The 16,512-nt window shown below is 35.6% G+C and overlaps 1 protein-coding gene across 1 annotated transcript in view; it reads left to right on the top strand.

The window, feature by feature from the left end:
* FCHSD2 (FCH and double SH3 domains 2) overlaps positions 1-16,512 on the top strand; it is a 244,164-nt gene that overhangs the window by 30,119 nt on the left and 197,533 nt on the right. The window contains exon 3 of the mRNA XM_073879594.1: positions 14,558-14,603. Coding sequence (XP_073735695.1) covers positions 14,558-14,603 — 46 coding nt within the window. The remainder of the gene's footprint in view (positions 1-14,557; positions 14,604-16,512) is intronic.

The following is a 16,512-nucleotide window of genomic DNA, read 5'->3' as shown; positions in this document are numbered from 1 at the left end:
AAAATTTTTAATTTAAATTCAATTTAGTTGACATGTACTGTGTTATAATTTTCAGAAGTAGAATTTAGTGATTAATCAGTTGCATATAACACCCAGTGTTCATTACATCAAGTGCCCTCCTTAATGCCCATCACCCAGTTAACCCATCTGATCCCTCCAGCAACCCTCAGTTTGTTTCCTGTAGTTAAGAGTCTCTAATAGTTTGCTTCCCTCTTTGTTTTCATCTTACTTTATTTTCCTTCCTTTCCCCTATGTTTATCTGTTTTGTTTTTTAAATTCTACGTATGAATAAAATCGTATTTGTCTTTCTCTGACTGACTTATTTCGCTTAGCATAATACTCTGTGGTTCCATCCACATCTTTGCAAATGGCAAGATTTCATTTTTTTGAAGGTTGATTAATATTCCATTATATATATATATATCACATCTTCTTTATCCATTCATCTGTCAATGGACATTTTGGGGGCTTTCCATATTTTGGCTATTTTGGACATTGGTGCTATAAACATTGGGGTGCATGTATCCCTTTGAATCACTATGTTTGTATCCTTTGGATAAATACCTAGTAGTGCAATTGCTGGGTTATAGTTTAGCCCTATTTTTAATTTTTTGAGGAACCTCTCTACTGTTTTCCAGAGTGGCTGTACCAGTTTGCATTCCCACCAGCAGTGTAAGAGGGTTCCCCTTTCTCTGTATCCTCAACAACATCTGTTGTTTCCTGAGTTGTTAATTTTAGCCATTCTGACTGGTGTGAGGTGGTTCTCGTTGTGGTATGACTTGTATTTCCCTGATGCCGCGTGATGTTGAGCATTTTTTCATGTGTCTGTTGGCCATTTGTATGTCTTCTTTGGACAAACGTCTGTTCATTTCTTCTCATTTCTTGACTGGATTTTTTGTTTTTTGGGTGTTGAGTGATAAGTTCTTTATAGGTTTTGGATATTAGCCCTTTATCTGATAAGTCATTTACAAATATCTTCCCCCATTCTGTTGGTTTTCTTGGTTTTGTTGACTGTTTCCTTTGCTGTGCAGAAACTTTTTATCTTGATGACGTCCCAATAGCTCATTTTTACTTTTGTTTCCCTTGCCTCTGGAGACGTGTCTAGCAAGAATTTGTTACAGCTGAGGCCAAAGAGGTTGCTGCCTGTGTTCTCCTCTAGGATTTTGATGAATTCCTGTCTCACATTGAGGTCTTTCATCCATTTTGAGTCTGTGTATGGTGTAAGGAAATGGTCCAGTTTCATTCTTCTGCATGTGGCCGTCGAATTTTCCCAACACCATTTGTTGAAGAGACTGTCTTTTTTTCCATTGGATATTCTTTCCTGCTTTGTCGAAGATTAGTTGACTGAAGAGTTGTGGGTCCATTTCTGGGTTCTCTATTCTGTTCATTGATCTGTGTGTCTGTTTTTGTGATCAGTACTATACTGCCTTGATGATTACAGCTTTGTAACAGAGCTTGAAGTCCAGAATTGTGATGCCACCAGTTTTGGTTTTCTTTTTCAACATTACTTTGGCTGTTCAAGGTCTTTTCTGGTTCCATACAAATTTTAGGATTGTTTGTTCCTGCTCTATGAAAAATGCTGATGGTATTTTGATAGGGATTGCATTGAATGTGTAGATTGCTTTGGGTAACATAGACATTTAGCTTTTAATTACAAATGACACTTTAAATTGTTGTAGGGCTTTTCAAGTTTTCTATTTTTGGTCATTTGTGTTTTTCAAGGAATTAGTCCCATTTCATCTAGATTGCCAAATTTTTGGAGCACTTCTATAGGTTCTTTGCACTTCCCATGGACTCATGGTTCCACCTTGTACTTCCTCGATCCATATATTTTTTCTTTTCTGGCTATTTGCATACTGCATTTGGAGTCCTTAGGAATTAAGTAGTTTACTTCTGCTCTCTGTTTTTAAGGCCCATTGATTCACCAAGTGGCCCTTTTGGACCCACTCTTACCTTTGGACCCACATTTTATTCCCAGGAAACATCAATAAGTTATTTTTTTAAATTAAAATTAAAGTAAAATTAACATAACAGAAAGTTATACTTATTTTAACTATTTTAAAGTGTACACTGGGTGGCTTCTAGTATATTCACAGTGTTGTACAAGTATCACCATTAATTCCAGAACATTTTTAGTACCCCAAAAAGAAACCCCATACAAATAAACAGTCACTCACTATTTCACCCCCTTTCCTAACTGAGCTCATGACAATGATTAATCTCTTTTTTATTTCTGTGGATTTGTCTTCTCTGAACATTTCCTGTAAATGCAATCATACAGTATGTAGCTGTGTTGTTTAATTTTTATGTCAACTTGGCTGGTCCACAGTGCCCAGATATGGGTCAAACATTATTCTGAATGTTTTTCTGAAGATGTTTTTGTATGAGACTAACATTTAAGTCAGTAGAATTTGGGTAAAGCAGATTGCTCACCATATTATGGGTGGGCCTCATATAATTAGCTGAAGGCCTGAATAGAACAAAAGACTGGCCTCCTTCCCAAGTAAGATAATTCTGCAGTGGATGGCCTTTGGACTCGAACTGCATCATCAGCTCCTTTGTGAGTCTTTAACCTGATGACCTTTGACTTAAATTGCAGCACTGACTTTTCTCTGGGTTTTTAGTCTATTATCACACCTTGCAGATTTTAGATTTGCCATCCTCCATAATCATGTGAGCCAATTCCTTAAAGTAAATCTCATTTTATATGTACACACATCATATTGGTCCTGTTTCTCTGGAGAACCTTACAAATACAGTGGCCATTTGTGACTGGCTTCTTTCATGTAGCCTAGTGTTTTTGAGGTTCCATGTTGTAGTATATATCAGTATTACTTTCTGTGGCTAAGTAATAGTTTATTATATGAATATACCACATTTTATTTATTGATCTGTTGATGAATTTGGGTTGTTTCCACTTTTTGGCTATTATGAATAATACCGCAATGAACTTTTGTCTATAGACTTTTGTTTTAATATCTATTTTCTGTTCTTTTCAGTATATTCTGAGGAATGGAATTGTTACAGCATATAGTAATTCTGTGTTTAACTTTTTGAGGATGTGCCAAGCTGTTTTCCATAGCAGGTGCACCATTTTACATTCTCATCAGTAATATAGGAGGGTTCTTATTTCTCCACATCCTGGTCTAGTACTTTTCTTTTCCATTTTGCTTTTGTTTTATAACCATTCTAGTGGGTGCGGAGTGATATCTCATGGTGGTTTTGATTTGCATTTTCCTAGTGACTAATGGATGTTGAACATCTTTTTTATGTGCTTTTGTGTGCTCATTGGCCATTTGTATATTTTCTGTGGAGAAATGTATATTTAATATCTTTGCTTTTTTTAAAATTGGCCTGTGTGTCTCTTTGCTGTAGATTTGTAAGAGTTCTTTATGTATTCTGGATATTAAACCATTATCAGTTATATGATTTGCAAATACTTTTATCAATCTGTTGTCTTTTCATACCCCCCCTTTTTTTTTTTTTACTATTTTAAGTAATCTCTACACCCAATGTGGGTTTCGAACTTAAAACTCCAAGGTCAAGAGTCACATACATGTTCTATCTACTGAGTCAGCCAGGCACCCCTTCTTTTCATACTCCTTTTTTTTTTTAAAGATTTTATTTATTCATTTGACAGAGAGACAGTGAGAGAGGGAACATAAGCAGGGGGAGTGGGAGAGGGAGAAGCAGGCTTCCCGCTGAGCAGGGAGCCCGATGTGGGGCTCGATCCCAGGATGCTGGGATCATGACCTGAGCCGAAGGCAGACGCTTAACGACTAAACCACCCAGGTGGCCCTTTTTTCATATTCTTGATAATGTCCTTTGATGCACAAACATCTTTAATTTTGATAAAGTTCATTTTACTTACTTTTTGTTGTTGTTGATTTGCTTTTGGTGTTCCATTTAAGAATCTGTTGCCAAGGGGCACCTGGGTGGCTCAGTCACTTGAGTGTCCAGCTCTTGGCTTTGGTTCGGGTCATGATCTCAGGGTCCTGGGTTTGAGCCCCACTTTGGGCTCCATGCTCAGTGGGGAGTCGGCTTGAGGATTCTCTCCCTCTCCTCTGCTCCCCCCCGCCCTGCTCTCTCTCAAACAAACAAATAAATGTCTATTGCCAAGTTGGAGATCTTGAAGACTACTTCTGTGCTTTCTTGTAAGAATTTTATAGTTTAAAAAAAGAATTTTATAGTTTTATCTGTTTCATTTAGTTTTCAATCTATTTTGAGTTAAGTTTTATATTTGGAATGAGATAGGAGTCCAACTTCATTCTTTTGTATGTGGAAATTCACTTGTCCTAGCACTATTTGTTGAAAAGACTACCCTTTCTCCTTTGAATGGTCTTGGCATCCTTGTTGAAAATCAGTTGGCTGTAGATGTTTGGGTTTGTTTCTTGATCATCAATTCCATTTCATTGAAAAATAATATAAACCAACTAGGCCTCACAAACATATACAGAACACTCTACCCAACAAAGCACGTTATACATTCTTTTCAAATACACATGGAATATTCTCCAGGATAGAACATAAGTTGGGCCATAAAAAATTATCAATAAATTTTAAAAGATTACAGTCATACAAAATATCTTCTCTGACCCCAGTGGAATGAAGCTACAGAAATCAATTAACAGAAGGAAGACTGAAAAATTTGCAAATATGTGGAAATTTAACAACATATTCTTAAACAACTAGTAGGTCAAAAGAAATCCTTGGGAAAATTAGAAAATACTTTGCCAGGAATGAAAACAAAAACCCAATATACCAAAACTTATAGTATGCAGTGACCCTACTCTGGGAAATTGATAGCTCTGAACACCTACATTAAAAATAAAGAAAGATCTCAAATCAACCTAACTTTGCACCCAAGAGACTAGAAAAAGAGCAAACTAAATCCAAAGCCAGCAAAAGGAAGAAAACAATAAAGATTAGATCAGAGATAAATGAAATAGAGAATAGAAAGACAGTAGAGAATTAACGAAACCAAAGTTGATTCTTAAGAGACAAACCTAAGAAAAAAGGGGAGAAGATGCAAATAACTAAAATCACAAATGAAAGTAGGGACATTATGGCACCTGGGTGGCACAGTTGGTTAAGCATCTGCCTTTGGCTCAGGTTATAATCTCAGGGTCCTGGGATCAAGTCCCACATTGGGTTCCCTGTTGAGTGGGGAGTCTGCTTCTCCCTCTCCTTCTGCAGCTCTCTTTCTCTCTGTCAAATAAATAAATAAAATCTTAAAAAAAAGGGACATTACTCTCTATCCTACCATTGAAGTAAAAAGTATTGTAAAAGAGTACTAGGAGCAATTGTATGCTAACAAATTGGATAACGTAGATAGAAAGAACAAATTCCTGGAAACATACAAATCCAAAACCGATTCAAGAAAAATAATAGAAATTCTCAACAGACCTTTCACAAGTAAAGATTGAATCAGTAATCAAAAACTTTCCAACAAAAAGTCCAGGGCAACACAGCTTCATGGGTGGATCTTACCAGACAGTTAAAAAAGAGTTAATAAACAGTCCTTCTCAAACACTTCCAGAGAATAGAAGAGGAGGGAACACTCACATTCTATGAGGTCCTCATTATTCTGATATGAAAGTCAAAGAACAAGAAAACTCAAAATCAATATCCCTTATGAACACTGATGCAAAGGTTTTCGACAAAACACTGACAGACTGAATCTGACAACACATTTACAGAATTATACAGTACGATGAAGTGAGATTCATCCTAGGAATGCAAAAGTTCAATATAAGAAAATCAATGAATTAAATACTCCATATGAACAGAAAAAGGACAAAAACCGCATAATCATCTCAATAGAGGCAAAGAAAGCATTTGACAAAATTTAACACCTTTTTGTGATAAAAATGCTCAGTAAACTAAAGGCATAGCCTAGAAAATATTCCTGTCAGTAGGAGGCTGTGAGTAGTTAAGGTTTTGGGGAGTCAACAAGACTGCTATTCTCTTGGCACTTAAACATTGTAATTCAATCTGTAAGTGGTACTTGCTTCATTAGTTTTAAAAATTATTTAAGTTTTAAAAATTCATTTGAAATATTTGCTTACATTTTTTATCTGCTCCATGGCAGCATTTTTCTCGTGAGTGTCCTTTGGCTACTGTTTTTCCTTTTTTAAGGTTTGCATTTATATATTCTATTCCTTCTTCTTTTTTGGGTTATTTATTTTTGAATGAAGAGAGTTCTTCCTGTACTACATTTTAGGGTATCAGAAGTAGGTGTCTCAGGGTAGCTACTGTCTTCCAAATTTACAGTCATTTTCTTTATAACCAGGGTTGTGTATATGAATTTATTTCATTTCTCCTCTGCCAGAGAAGATTTGCTGCTGTAGGACTGTTCATAGTGTAGGCTGTCTCACTATCTTTTTGCCACACCAGCAGCCTAATTTCTGCTAGTGTAGCTTGTTTGTGTGATTCCTAATTTAGTACTGTCTCCTCTACTTCTTCAAACTGTGAGCAGCAAAGCTCCTTCCCCTAGCCCATGTCCCCTGTTTTTGTTGTTGCAAATGTGATTTAAATTTTATACCTCAGGAAGTATACTTGAAGAAATGTACCTACCTCCCCCCCTTGAGTTTTGGAGCCTCATGCCTCATACCCTTTTTCTCCAGTTTTGTCTCTCTTTTGGACTATCTTTCACTTACATTTCATATGTTTCCTAGTTTTATTGGAGATCGCATTTGCATTTATGTTTTTTATTTATTAATGCTTTTGGGTAATTTCCTAGAGGAGTAGGGAGATTCATACTTTGCTCTGTCATCAAGACCAGAGTTACTTAGGGGCGCCTGGGTGGCTCAGTTGGTTAAGCGACTGCCTTCAGCTCAGGTCATGATCCTGGAGTCCCGGGATCGAGTCCCACATCGGGCTCCCTGCTCGGCGGGGAGTCTGCTTCTCCCTCTGACCCTCTTCCCTCTCATGCTCTCTATCTCTCATTCTCTCTCTTTCAAATAAATAAATGGAAGCTTTAAAAAAAAAAAAAAGACCAGAGTTACTTAAAAAGTATTTTTTTTGTTAGTGCTTTGCATATTCATTTAGTCAAAATATTTAAACTGGATTAAATTTCATAATTATAAAATGTGGAATATATTTGCACTTATTTAACAAAGACTTTTCTAGCATTTAGTATGTGCCAAGTTTGTTCTGAGTGCTTTACAAATATGTACATTTCATCCTCATAATAATCCTATGAGGTAGGTGTTCTTTTTATAGGAAACTGAAGCACAGGCAGGAAGATAAACTTGCCCATTGTTGCCTAATTAATAAGAAGAACACTTTCTACTTTTCATTTTATGATGATAGCATGTGTGAATCTTGGCATCATCCATTTATACCTTGTGCTAATGAATACCTTGAGAGGAGAGTCCATGTCTCATCTTTATATTCCTTGTGCCTGTTTAGCAGAATACCTGAAACTCAGAAGATACTCAGTGAATGTTGTTGGTGAATGTTTTTATTAGGAGCCAAATAATTTCCACTGTGCCAGACTTGTATAGTTTCAGTTCTTTATTCTACTTGCTTTGTTTAAAAAAAATTTTTTTGAGTGCCTGCGCACAAGCAGGGGAGAGGGGTAGAGGGAGAGGGAGAAGCAGGCTCTCCGCTGAGCTGGGATCCCGCTGCAGGGCGGGATCATGACCTGAACCAAAAGCAGAGGCTTAACTGAGCTACCCAGGCACCCCCCTATAAAGGTTTTTTTTATGACAGAGTTGTCAACATGCTGATAATTTAAATACTAGTTCTCTACCCCAGTTTGCTGTCCATGCTAAAAAATTATTTTTATATCCTGATATTAGTTGCATTTACACAGTGTTACTTGTAAAATAATGGGGGTGAACTAACTCAGGATAATAAAAATGTGGTAGTCATCTTACAGTCCATTTGTTTTTATTGCTGAGTTTTATTCCATTTTAAGAATATATCACTTAAATTTTATTAATTTAAATTCCAGTTAGTTAACATACAGTGTAATATTAGTTTCAGGTGTACAATATAGTAATTCAACACTTCCATACAACACCTGGTGCTCATCACAACAAGTGCCCTCCTTAATCCCCATTACCTGTTTAACCCATCCCCCCCCACCTCCCCTTTGATACCATCATTTTGTTCTCTACAGTTAAGTCTGTTTCTTGGTTTACCTGTCTATTCTCTCTCACCTTTGCTCATTTGTTTTTGTTTCTTAAATTCCACATATGAGTGGAGTCATATGGTATTTGTCTTTCTCTAAGAGAAACTTATTTCACTTAGCATAATACTCCTTCCTCCATCCACGTTGTTGCAAATGGCAAGATTTTATTCTTTTTTTTGGCTGAGTAATGTTCCATTATCTATATCTATATACACATACATAACACATCTTTATCCATTATCAGTTGATGGACACTTGGGCTGCTTCCATAGTTTGAGTATTGTACCAGCATTCCTACCAGTAGTGCAGGAGAGGTCCCCTTACTCCACATCCTTGTCAACACCTGTTGTTTCTTGGGTTGTTCATTTTAGCTCTTTTGACAGGTGTGAGGTGATCTCTCATTGTAGTTTTGACTTGTATTTCCCTGATGATGAGTGATGTTGAGCATCTTTTCATGTGTCTCTGTTGGCTATCTGTGTGTCTCTTTGAAAGGTTGTCTGTTCATGTCATCTGCCCATTTCTTAATTGGATTATTTGGTTTTTGGGTGTTGAATTTTAAAGTTCTTTATATAGTTTGGATATATATCACTGTTTGTTGATCTATTGTCCCACTGATGGACACCTGGACTATTTCCTGTTTTTGTCTGTTTGTGAATAAAGGTGCTATAAATATTTTTGTGTTTTATACTGTATTTTTTTATACTGTATTTTTTCCCAAAGTGGTTGTATTATTTTATATTCCCACCACTAACAGAGTTTCATTATCTGTATTTTCACTGATCTTTTAAATTTTAGCCATTTAGTGCATGTGTTTATTTTTAACATTCATCATTATAGTTATTGATATCCCATTTTCACTACCACCATTAATAATTTGAACATTTTTAGGTGTTCTTCTGATCCTGGTGATGAATTACGGAGTTAGGGAGTCCCCAAGACAGTTCTTTCACTTTTAACACCAACTGCAAGTTTGGAGGTCTCTAAGATCACCCTCACTTCTGAAATGACTTACAAGATCAGGGGTCCCCAGGACCACCCTTAGATTTGATAATTCATAGTAGGACTCACACAACTCCCTGGAAGTTTACTGAAGGTTGTGTTTTTTTATAGTGAAAGGATGTAATTTAAAATCAGCCAAGGGAAGAGGTGTGTTTGGTCACTGGATATGATTGACTGCCCATGGGGCTGACCTTAGTTTCCACTTCCTTCAGAGGTTGAGTTCATACCATGTGTCCCAGCCCCCCTCTTCTCCACACCACTCCCAGTAAATCACATTGTTAGCATAGACTTTCTGGCATGGCCTAAAGTCCTCAGGTAAATAAAAACACTATTATCAGTCATAACATTCCAGAGGTTTAGATTACTCCCCAGAAGCCAAGGGCAAAGGCCAGACCTCAGTCATAGTAGTGAGATCAGTCAGTGCTCCCTGATCTCTTGGTCCCAGCTATGCTGGTGACCAGTGAAGCCCACCTGTGGATCCCTGCCTCTTGCCCCCCTCCACATCCTCAAATAATTTTGTATGCACCCAGTTCCTTGCATTGAATCACTTTGAATTGGAATGTACAGAGTAAAGAATTTGTTTCTGGCACTGAAAAAAAGAAAAAGAAAGAGAGGGGGGAGAGAGAGAGAGAGAAAGAAAGAAAGAAAGGGAGGAGGGAGGGAGGAAAGAAAAGAAAAAGAGAGAAAGACACCCAAATACACAAAAATTTAGTAACTGTAAAAGAGAATATTTTGATTCAAAGGGTAAAAGACCCCACCCCCCCATCCACCTCCACTCCAGCAACCCTCAGTTTGTTTTCTATAGTTAATAGTCTCTAATGGTTTGCTTCCATCTCTGTTTTCATCTTTTATTTTTCCTCCCTTCCCCTATGTTCATCTGTTTTGTTTCTTAAATTCCACATGAGTGAAATTATATGATACTTGTTTTTCTATGACTGACTTATTTCACTTAGCATAATACTCTTTAGTTCCATCCATGTTGCTGCAAATGGCAAGATTTAATTCTTTTTGATGGCTGAGTAATATTCCATTATGTATATACATATATGTATATACACACACACAAACACACCCACACACATACCACATCTTTATCCATTCATCTGTCAATGGACATATGGGGGCCTTCCATATATTGGCTATTGTAGACATTGCTGCTCTAAACATTGGGGTGCATGTGGCCCTTTGAATCACTATGTTTGTATCTTTTGGATAAATACCTAATAGTGTAATTACTGCGTTGTAGGGTAGCTCTATGTTAGAGATATTTCTGATTATGTTTCATTATCTCTCTGTTTACTCCTGTTCCATTACCAAGCTGTCTTAAGAATTGTCACTTTTTAAATTAATTTTTATTATCTGATGAGAGTAGATCTTTTTTAAATACTATTCTTTTTCAAAATGTTTATAACTATTCTTAAATGTTCATTTTTCCATATGAACTTTATAATCAACCTATCTAGTTAAAAAAATATTTTTGAAATAATGGCAAACTTAACTCTCCAACCCTTAGCAGCCACTGATCTACTTTCTGTCCCTATAGGCTTGCCTATTCTGGGACATTCTATATGAATGGAATCATATAATATGTGGCCTTCTATGTGACTTCTTAGAATAGTGCTTTCCAGGTTCATCCATATTATGATATGTGGCTTTTTATGTAACTTCTTAGCATAGTGCTTTCCAGGTTCATCCATATTGTATCATGTATCAGTATTTCATTCCTTTTTTGAATAATAATCCATCATATGAATATACCACATCTTTTTTATCTGATCATCAGTTGATGGACATTTGGGTTGTTTCCACTTTTTGGCGATCATGAATAATGCTGCTATGAACGTTCATTTACAAGTTTTTGTGTAGACACGTTTTAAGTTTTCTTGGATATATACCTAGGAATAGAACTGCTGGGTCATATGGTAACTCTATGTTTAACCTTTTGAGGAACTCGCAGACTATGATTTTCCGAAGCAGCTGCATCTTTTTACATTCCTACCAATGTTGTATGAGAGTTCTCATTTCTCCATGTCCTTGCCATCACTTGTTCTTGTCCATCTGTTTAATTATAGCACCCATTAATATTTCTAAAGATATTTATGAGAAACTGATGTTGAATTTTAACAAGTGCTTTTTCATCTTATATGGAGATTATGAGAAGTTTTTTTTGTTCTGCTCTCTTGACTGTGAATTATAATAAATAGATTTCTAATATTCATGATGTTGATTTTGAATAGTTGTCAACTTGGATTTGTTTTCTTTTGTTAGAAAATTACTTAGTAGACATGTAATTGTTTCATAACAACTAAAAATTCCACTGAGAACTTGAAAACTAGTTAATATGCATGTTCAGAGTCAAAGAGTTCCTGTTTTCTTGGTGACTTCACTTGAACATCCTTATTTCAAGATGAGTTACATCTAGCTTTCAAGCTAAATAAATAAATACTAAATACTAAATAAAACTACTAAGTAAATAGCTTAAATATTTTGCTTTCATGTTTTATAAAATATTAAAAAATTGTACCTCCTTCCAAATATGGGTAAGTTTTCAGATTTTTTTTTAAGATTTTATTTATTTGAGAGAGAGAGACACAGCGAGAGAGGGAACACAAGCAGGGGGAGTGGGAGAGGGAGAAGCAGGCTTCCCACTGAGCAGGGAGTTGTATGTGGGGCTCGATCCCAGGACCCTGGGATCATGACCTGAGCCAAAGGCAGATGCTTAATGACTGAGCCACCCAGGCGCCCCAAGTTTTCAGATTTTTTAATGGGGAAAGTAGAAGTTAGTTCATTTTAGTTTCTTTTGCCTGGGTATTTATGGTAGATGGGAAGATCACATATTTGGTAGTACTAGTCGTAATAATTTCTGGTACAATTTTAGTAAAACAACATGGGTGCATAAAACGTGTATGCATGTGTTTATGTGTGTGTATTTATTTAAAAATAAGGACTTCAATTTTTAAAAAAATGATAGGTATTCTTACTAAAACATCAGAAAATAATAGAAAGTAAACGAAGAAAGTTGAAAGCCTGTAATTCTGCTATCCAGAGAAAACTTAATTACTATTTTGGGGTGTGTGTGTGTGTGTGTGTGCGCGCGCACGCGCTATATAAAACAGTATATAAATGCATACAGTATATTTATATATGCATATATAATACATAGTTTATATGTTTTAAGGGCAGTAGACTAATTTTATTTTATTTTATTTTATTTTTAAAGATTTTATTTATTTATTTGAGAGAGAGAATGAGAGATAGAGAGCACGAGAGGGAAGAGGGTCAGAGGGAGAAGCAGACTCCCCGCTGAGCAGAGAGCCCGATGCGGGACTCAATCCGGGACTCCAGGATCATGACCTGAGCCGAAGGCAGTCGCCCAACCAACTGAGCCACCCAGGCGCCCTAGACTAATTGTATTTTAAAGGACTGTGTTAAATGCTTTCAAATGTGCAGTACCCCTTAAGGAGAAAAGGGTCTTGCTCTACTTTATTTTTTCCATTTTTTTACTGTAGTAAAATATGTATGACATAAAATGTACTGTCTTAGCCATTTTTAAGTGTACAGTTTAGTGGTATTAAGTACTTCATATTGTTCTGCAGGTATCACCATTGTCTATCTCCAGAACCCCTCATCTTGTAAAACTGAAACTGTACTGGTTAAATAATGACTCCTCTGATCCTTTCCTTCCAGCCCCTCGCAACCTCCATTCTTTCCATCAATATGATTTTGACTACTCTAAGTACTTCATATAAATGGAATCCTAGAGTATTTGTCTGTGACTGACTGACTTCATTCAGTGTAATGTCTTCAGGGTTCATCCTTGTTATAGCATATGTGTTGGTATTTCCTTTTTAAGGCTAAATAACAGTTATTCACTCAAAACAAATGTAGTAAGAGCTTAAATAGTAGTTTTTCTTATATAAGAAATGAATAGTCATGTTGGTAAATTTAAATAATTGTTAAAGTGGAAGTTTTGGCTTAAATTGTCTTTTTTTCCCAATCCCACCCTTTTCTTTATATTTTTCACTTTTTATTCTGATATTTCTGCCTAAGTGAAATGCTTTTAAGAGTACAGATGCCTGGGGCGCCTGGGTGGCTCAGTCAGTTAAGCAACTGCCTTCGGCTCAGGTCATGATCCTGGAGTCCCGGGATCGAGTCCCGCATCGGGCTCCCTGCTCAGTGAGGAGTCTGCTTCTCCCTCTAATCCTCCCCCCTCTCATGTACTCTCTCTCTCATTCTCACTCTCTTAAATAAATAAATAAATCTTAAAAAAAAAAAAAAGAGTACAGATGCCTGGCTCCTAATAGAAAAGTCTTAAGCTAAATTGTCAATATTACCATATTTCATTGACTACTTTGCCTATGGTTTATAAGGTGTAATTCTATTTCATGTACTGTTAAGGTAGAAGAAAATACTGCTGATCGTTATTAAAAGATGAATCCCAGTATCATAAATGTTAAAATGTGAAAAGTGTTACTGTAGAATCTATAAAATATAATACATGTATGGAAAGGGTGCACCCATCATACCACATTAGTGGCCTTGTACTTTGTTTTGTAACTCTTGTTACAAAGGACTGGAATGAAGGAATTGATACGACTATTTTTCATGTTGCTAAGCTGGTCAAAATTTGATTTTCTTCTTTTTTAAAAATTTTATTCGTTTTAGAGAGAGCGAGAGAAAGAGAGTGTGTGGTGGGGGCAGTGGGAGAGACAGTCTGAAGCAGACTGTGCACTGAGCATGGAGTCCCATGTGGGCCTCGATCTCACGACCCTGAAATCACCACCTTAGCCAAAACCAATAGTCAGACATGTAACTGACTATGCCACTCAGGCACCCCTGATTTTTTTTAATAAAGATTTTATTTTTAAGTAATCTACACCCAACCTGGGGCTCGAACTTACAACCCCAAGATCAAGAGTTACATGCTTTACCATTTGAGACAGACAGGTGCCCCCCAAATTTAATTTTAACTTTGTTTTCTATAGTTCCCTCTATATTGGTTAAGTTCAATAAACATTTTTTAGTGCCTACTATGCATTAGCCATTGTCATAAAAGTAGCTAACATATATAGTTTTACTGTGTGCTAGACAGTGTAATGAGCACTTAATATATTTAATTAAGTAAATTTTACACCATCTCGATGGTGTGGATACTGTTACTATCCCATTTTGAGACACAGAGAAGTCAAGTGACTTGACCAAGGTCATTCAGCTAGTACATGGTGGAGGCAGGATTTGAATGTTTGATTTGATTTTCTGACTCCAGAGTTTTTTGTCAGCAGTACCTAGGAACATAAATGAATAAAATATTGTCCTTTCCCTGAACACAGTTTACCAGGTAGTATCTGAGGGTGGTTGATAAATTTACATAAAATTATTGTTATACTTCTAGTAATGAATTTTTATTTGTGTTTTTAGGACATTCAGTCAGAAGAAGGCTGCCATTGAAAGAGAGTATGCACAGGTAAGCTTGGAAATTGAGGTGACCATTCTAGGTATACCTCTCTTTTGCTTAAAGGCAGATATGGTTGTTGGAGAGAAACTTTATCCCGGCATCCTGTTTTTCTTTTTAATTCTGGCTGTCTCACTTTGATCCTCCTTTTACTCCATTTGAATCTCTAGATGAGGAGGGAAGTTGCTCCTTACTACAGTGAAGGTTATGAACCTTTGGAGAGAAGATAATATTTATAGAATTTGTAAAGTATTTACAAGTGTAAATAATAAGGCATATATTTTATAAATATATATACTTGACCCTTGAACAACATGGTTTTGAACTGCATGGTTCTGCCTATACATGGGTTCCCCCCCCATTAAATTTATGTACAGTATTGTAAATGTATTTCTTCTTCCTCAGTTTTCTTACTAACATTTTCTTTAGGGGTTACTTTTTTGTAAAAATACAGTATATAATACATATACAAAATATGTGTTAATTGACTGCTTATATTATCAGTAAGTCTTCTGGTCAGCAGTAGGCTTTTAGTAATTAAATTTTTAGGGAGTCAAAGTTATATGTGGATTTCTGACTACACTGGGGGTTGGCACCCCTAATCCCCGCATTGTTGAAGGGTCAGCTGTGTATTCATTCTCTTATATATCCTATTCTCTGCAGTATTATGGAAGGTTAATTTTATTTTATCCAGTGAGGCATTTATTTCTATTTAGGTCCCTGTTGATAGAGAATGATGTACTTTCAATGGATGGTGTAGTGCTATTTCTAGGGAAATTTAAGCATTTCCTTCTTTTATTTTAATTAGAATCTTATTTGCTCCCAGATAACTAAATGTGCCAAGAAAAATTATGTTGGTATATCATTTTGTAGATATGTTAAGAATTAATAACTACCTTTCCTTGTATAAAAACAGTTTGACATGATTTGGAAATTTTGGCCCTTGTAAGCAATTACTTTCTATGTGGAATAGAATTCTAAAATTGATCTCCTCCCACTCCCAAAATTATAAATGTTAGGTTTTGATTTTAGTTTTATTCTGATTTCACTGTAGTTAACAAGGTAACTATTTTATTTGGTAATCTTAGAAGGTAATTATCTATTTCTTGAAAGCTAGATAGACTCATTAATTAGTTAATTCAGTCATTAGTTATTGAGTGCTTATTTATCAGGTACTTTACATAATGAATTAGTGTCAGTTCTAATAATTAGTGTTGAACCTTATTCTATGCAAATATAATGAAAGCTAAAATTTATTGAATCGTGTACTAGGCATTTTGCTAATTATTTTACATAAATTATCTGATGTAATCCTCTCAATAAACCTGTGAAATAGGGCAGTTATTATAGATATGTTTCCACTGGGACCAAAGTATATGATCTTTTAAAATTTATATGAAGTGAAAATTTTTGTATGATATATTTGTCTGGAACATGATTTAAAGTTTTAATAATCAAATAGGACAGGCTCTTGATTAAAAATACAAGACAGTACATTAAATTGCATGAAAATTAGCAGTCCTTTGTCCCAATCGCAATCAATATCCTCAGAGAAAAGATTAAAAGTAGATGACTATTTTGGTTCTCCTGGTGATCATTTCCGTATCTTTAAATAATGTGCTTATAATTGATTCATGATTTGTCAACTCTAGACATTATTGCTGGATTATTTCTTATAATAAATAAGAAATTAGCTTCCTAAGCCATTCCTTTTGGCCTACTCTTTCCAGTGTAATTTGGCACTATTTTAGTACTTTTGTTATTTTTCTAACTCTAAATGATATAGACTTCTATCTCGTTCTATTAAGTGCATATATATATATATGTTTTTATGTGTGTTTGTGTGTTTATAACATATATTTGTGTTATTTGTATGTAGATATATGTATTTTTGTGTATATATGTATGTGTGTAGTACAGT

The sequence above is a fragment of the Callorhinus ursinus genome, unplaced genomic scaffold (assembly GCF_003265705.2).
Source record: "Callorhinus ursinus isolate GAN/ISIS: 27379988/994484 unplaced genomic scaffold, GSC_fseal_2.0 scaffold35, whole genome shotgun sequence".
Classification (NCBI taxonomy): Eukaryota; Metazoa; Chordata; class Mammalia; order Carnivora; family Otariidae; genus Callorhinus; species Callorhinus ursinus.
This window is presented reverse-complemented; position numbering and strand designations above follow the sequence as displayed.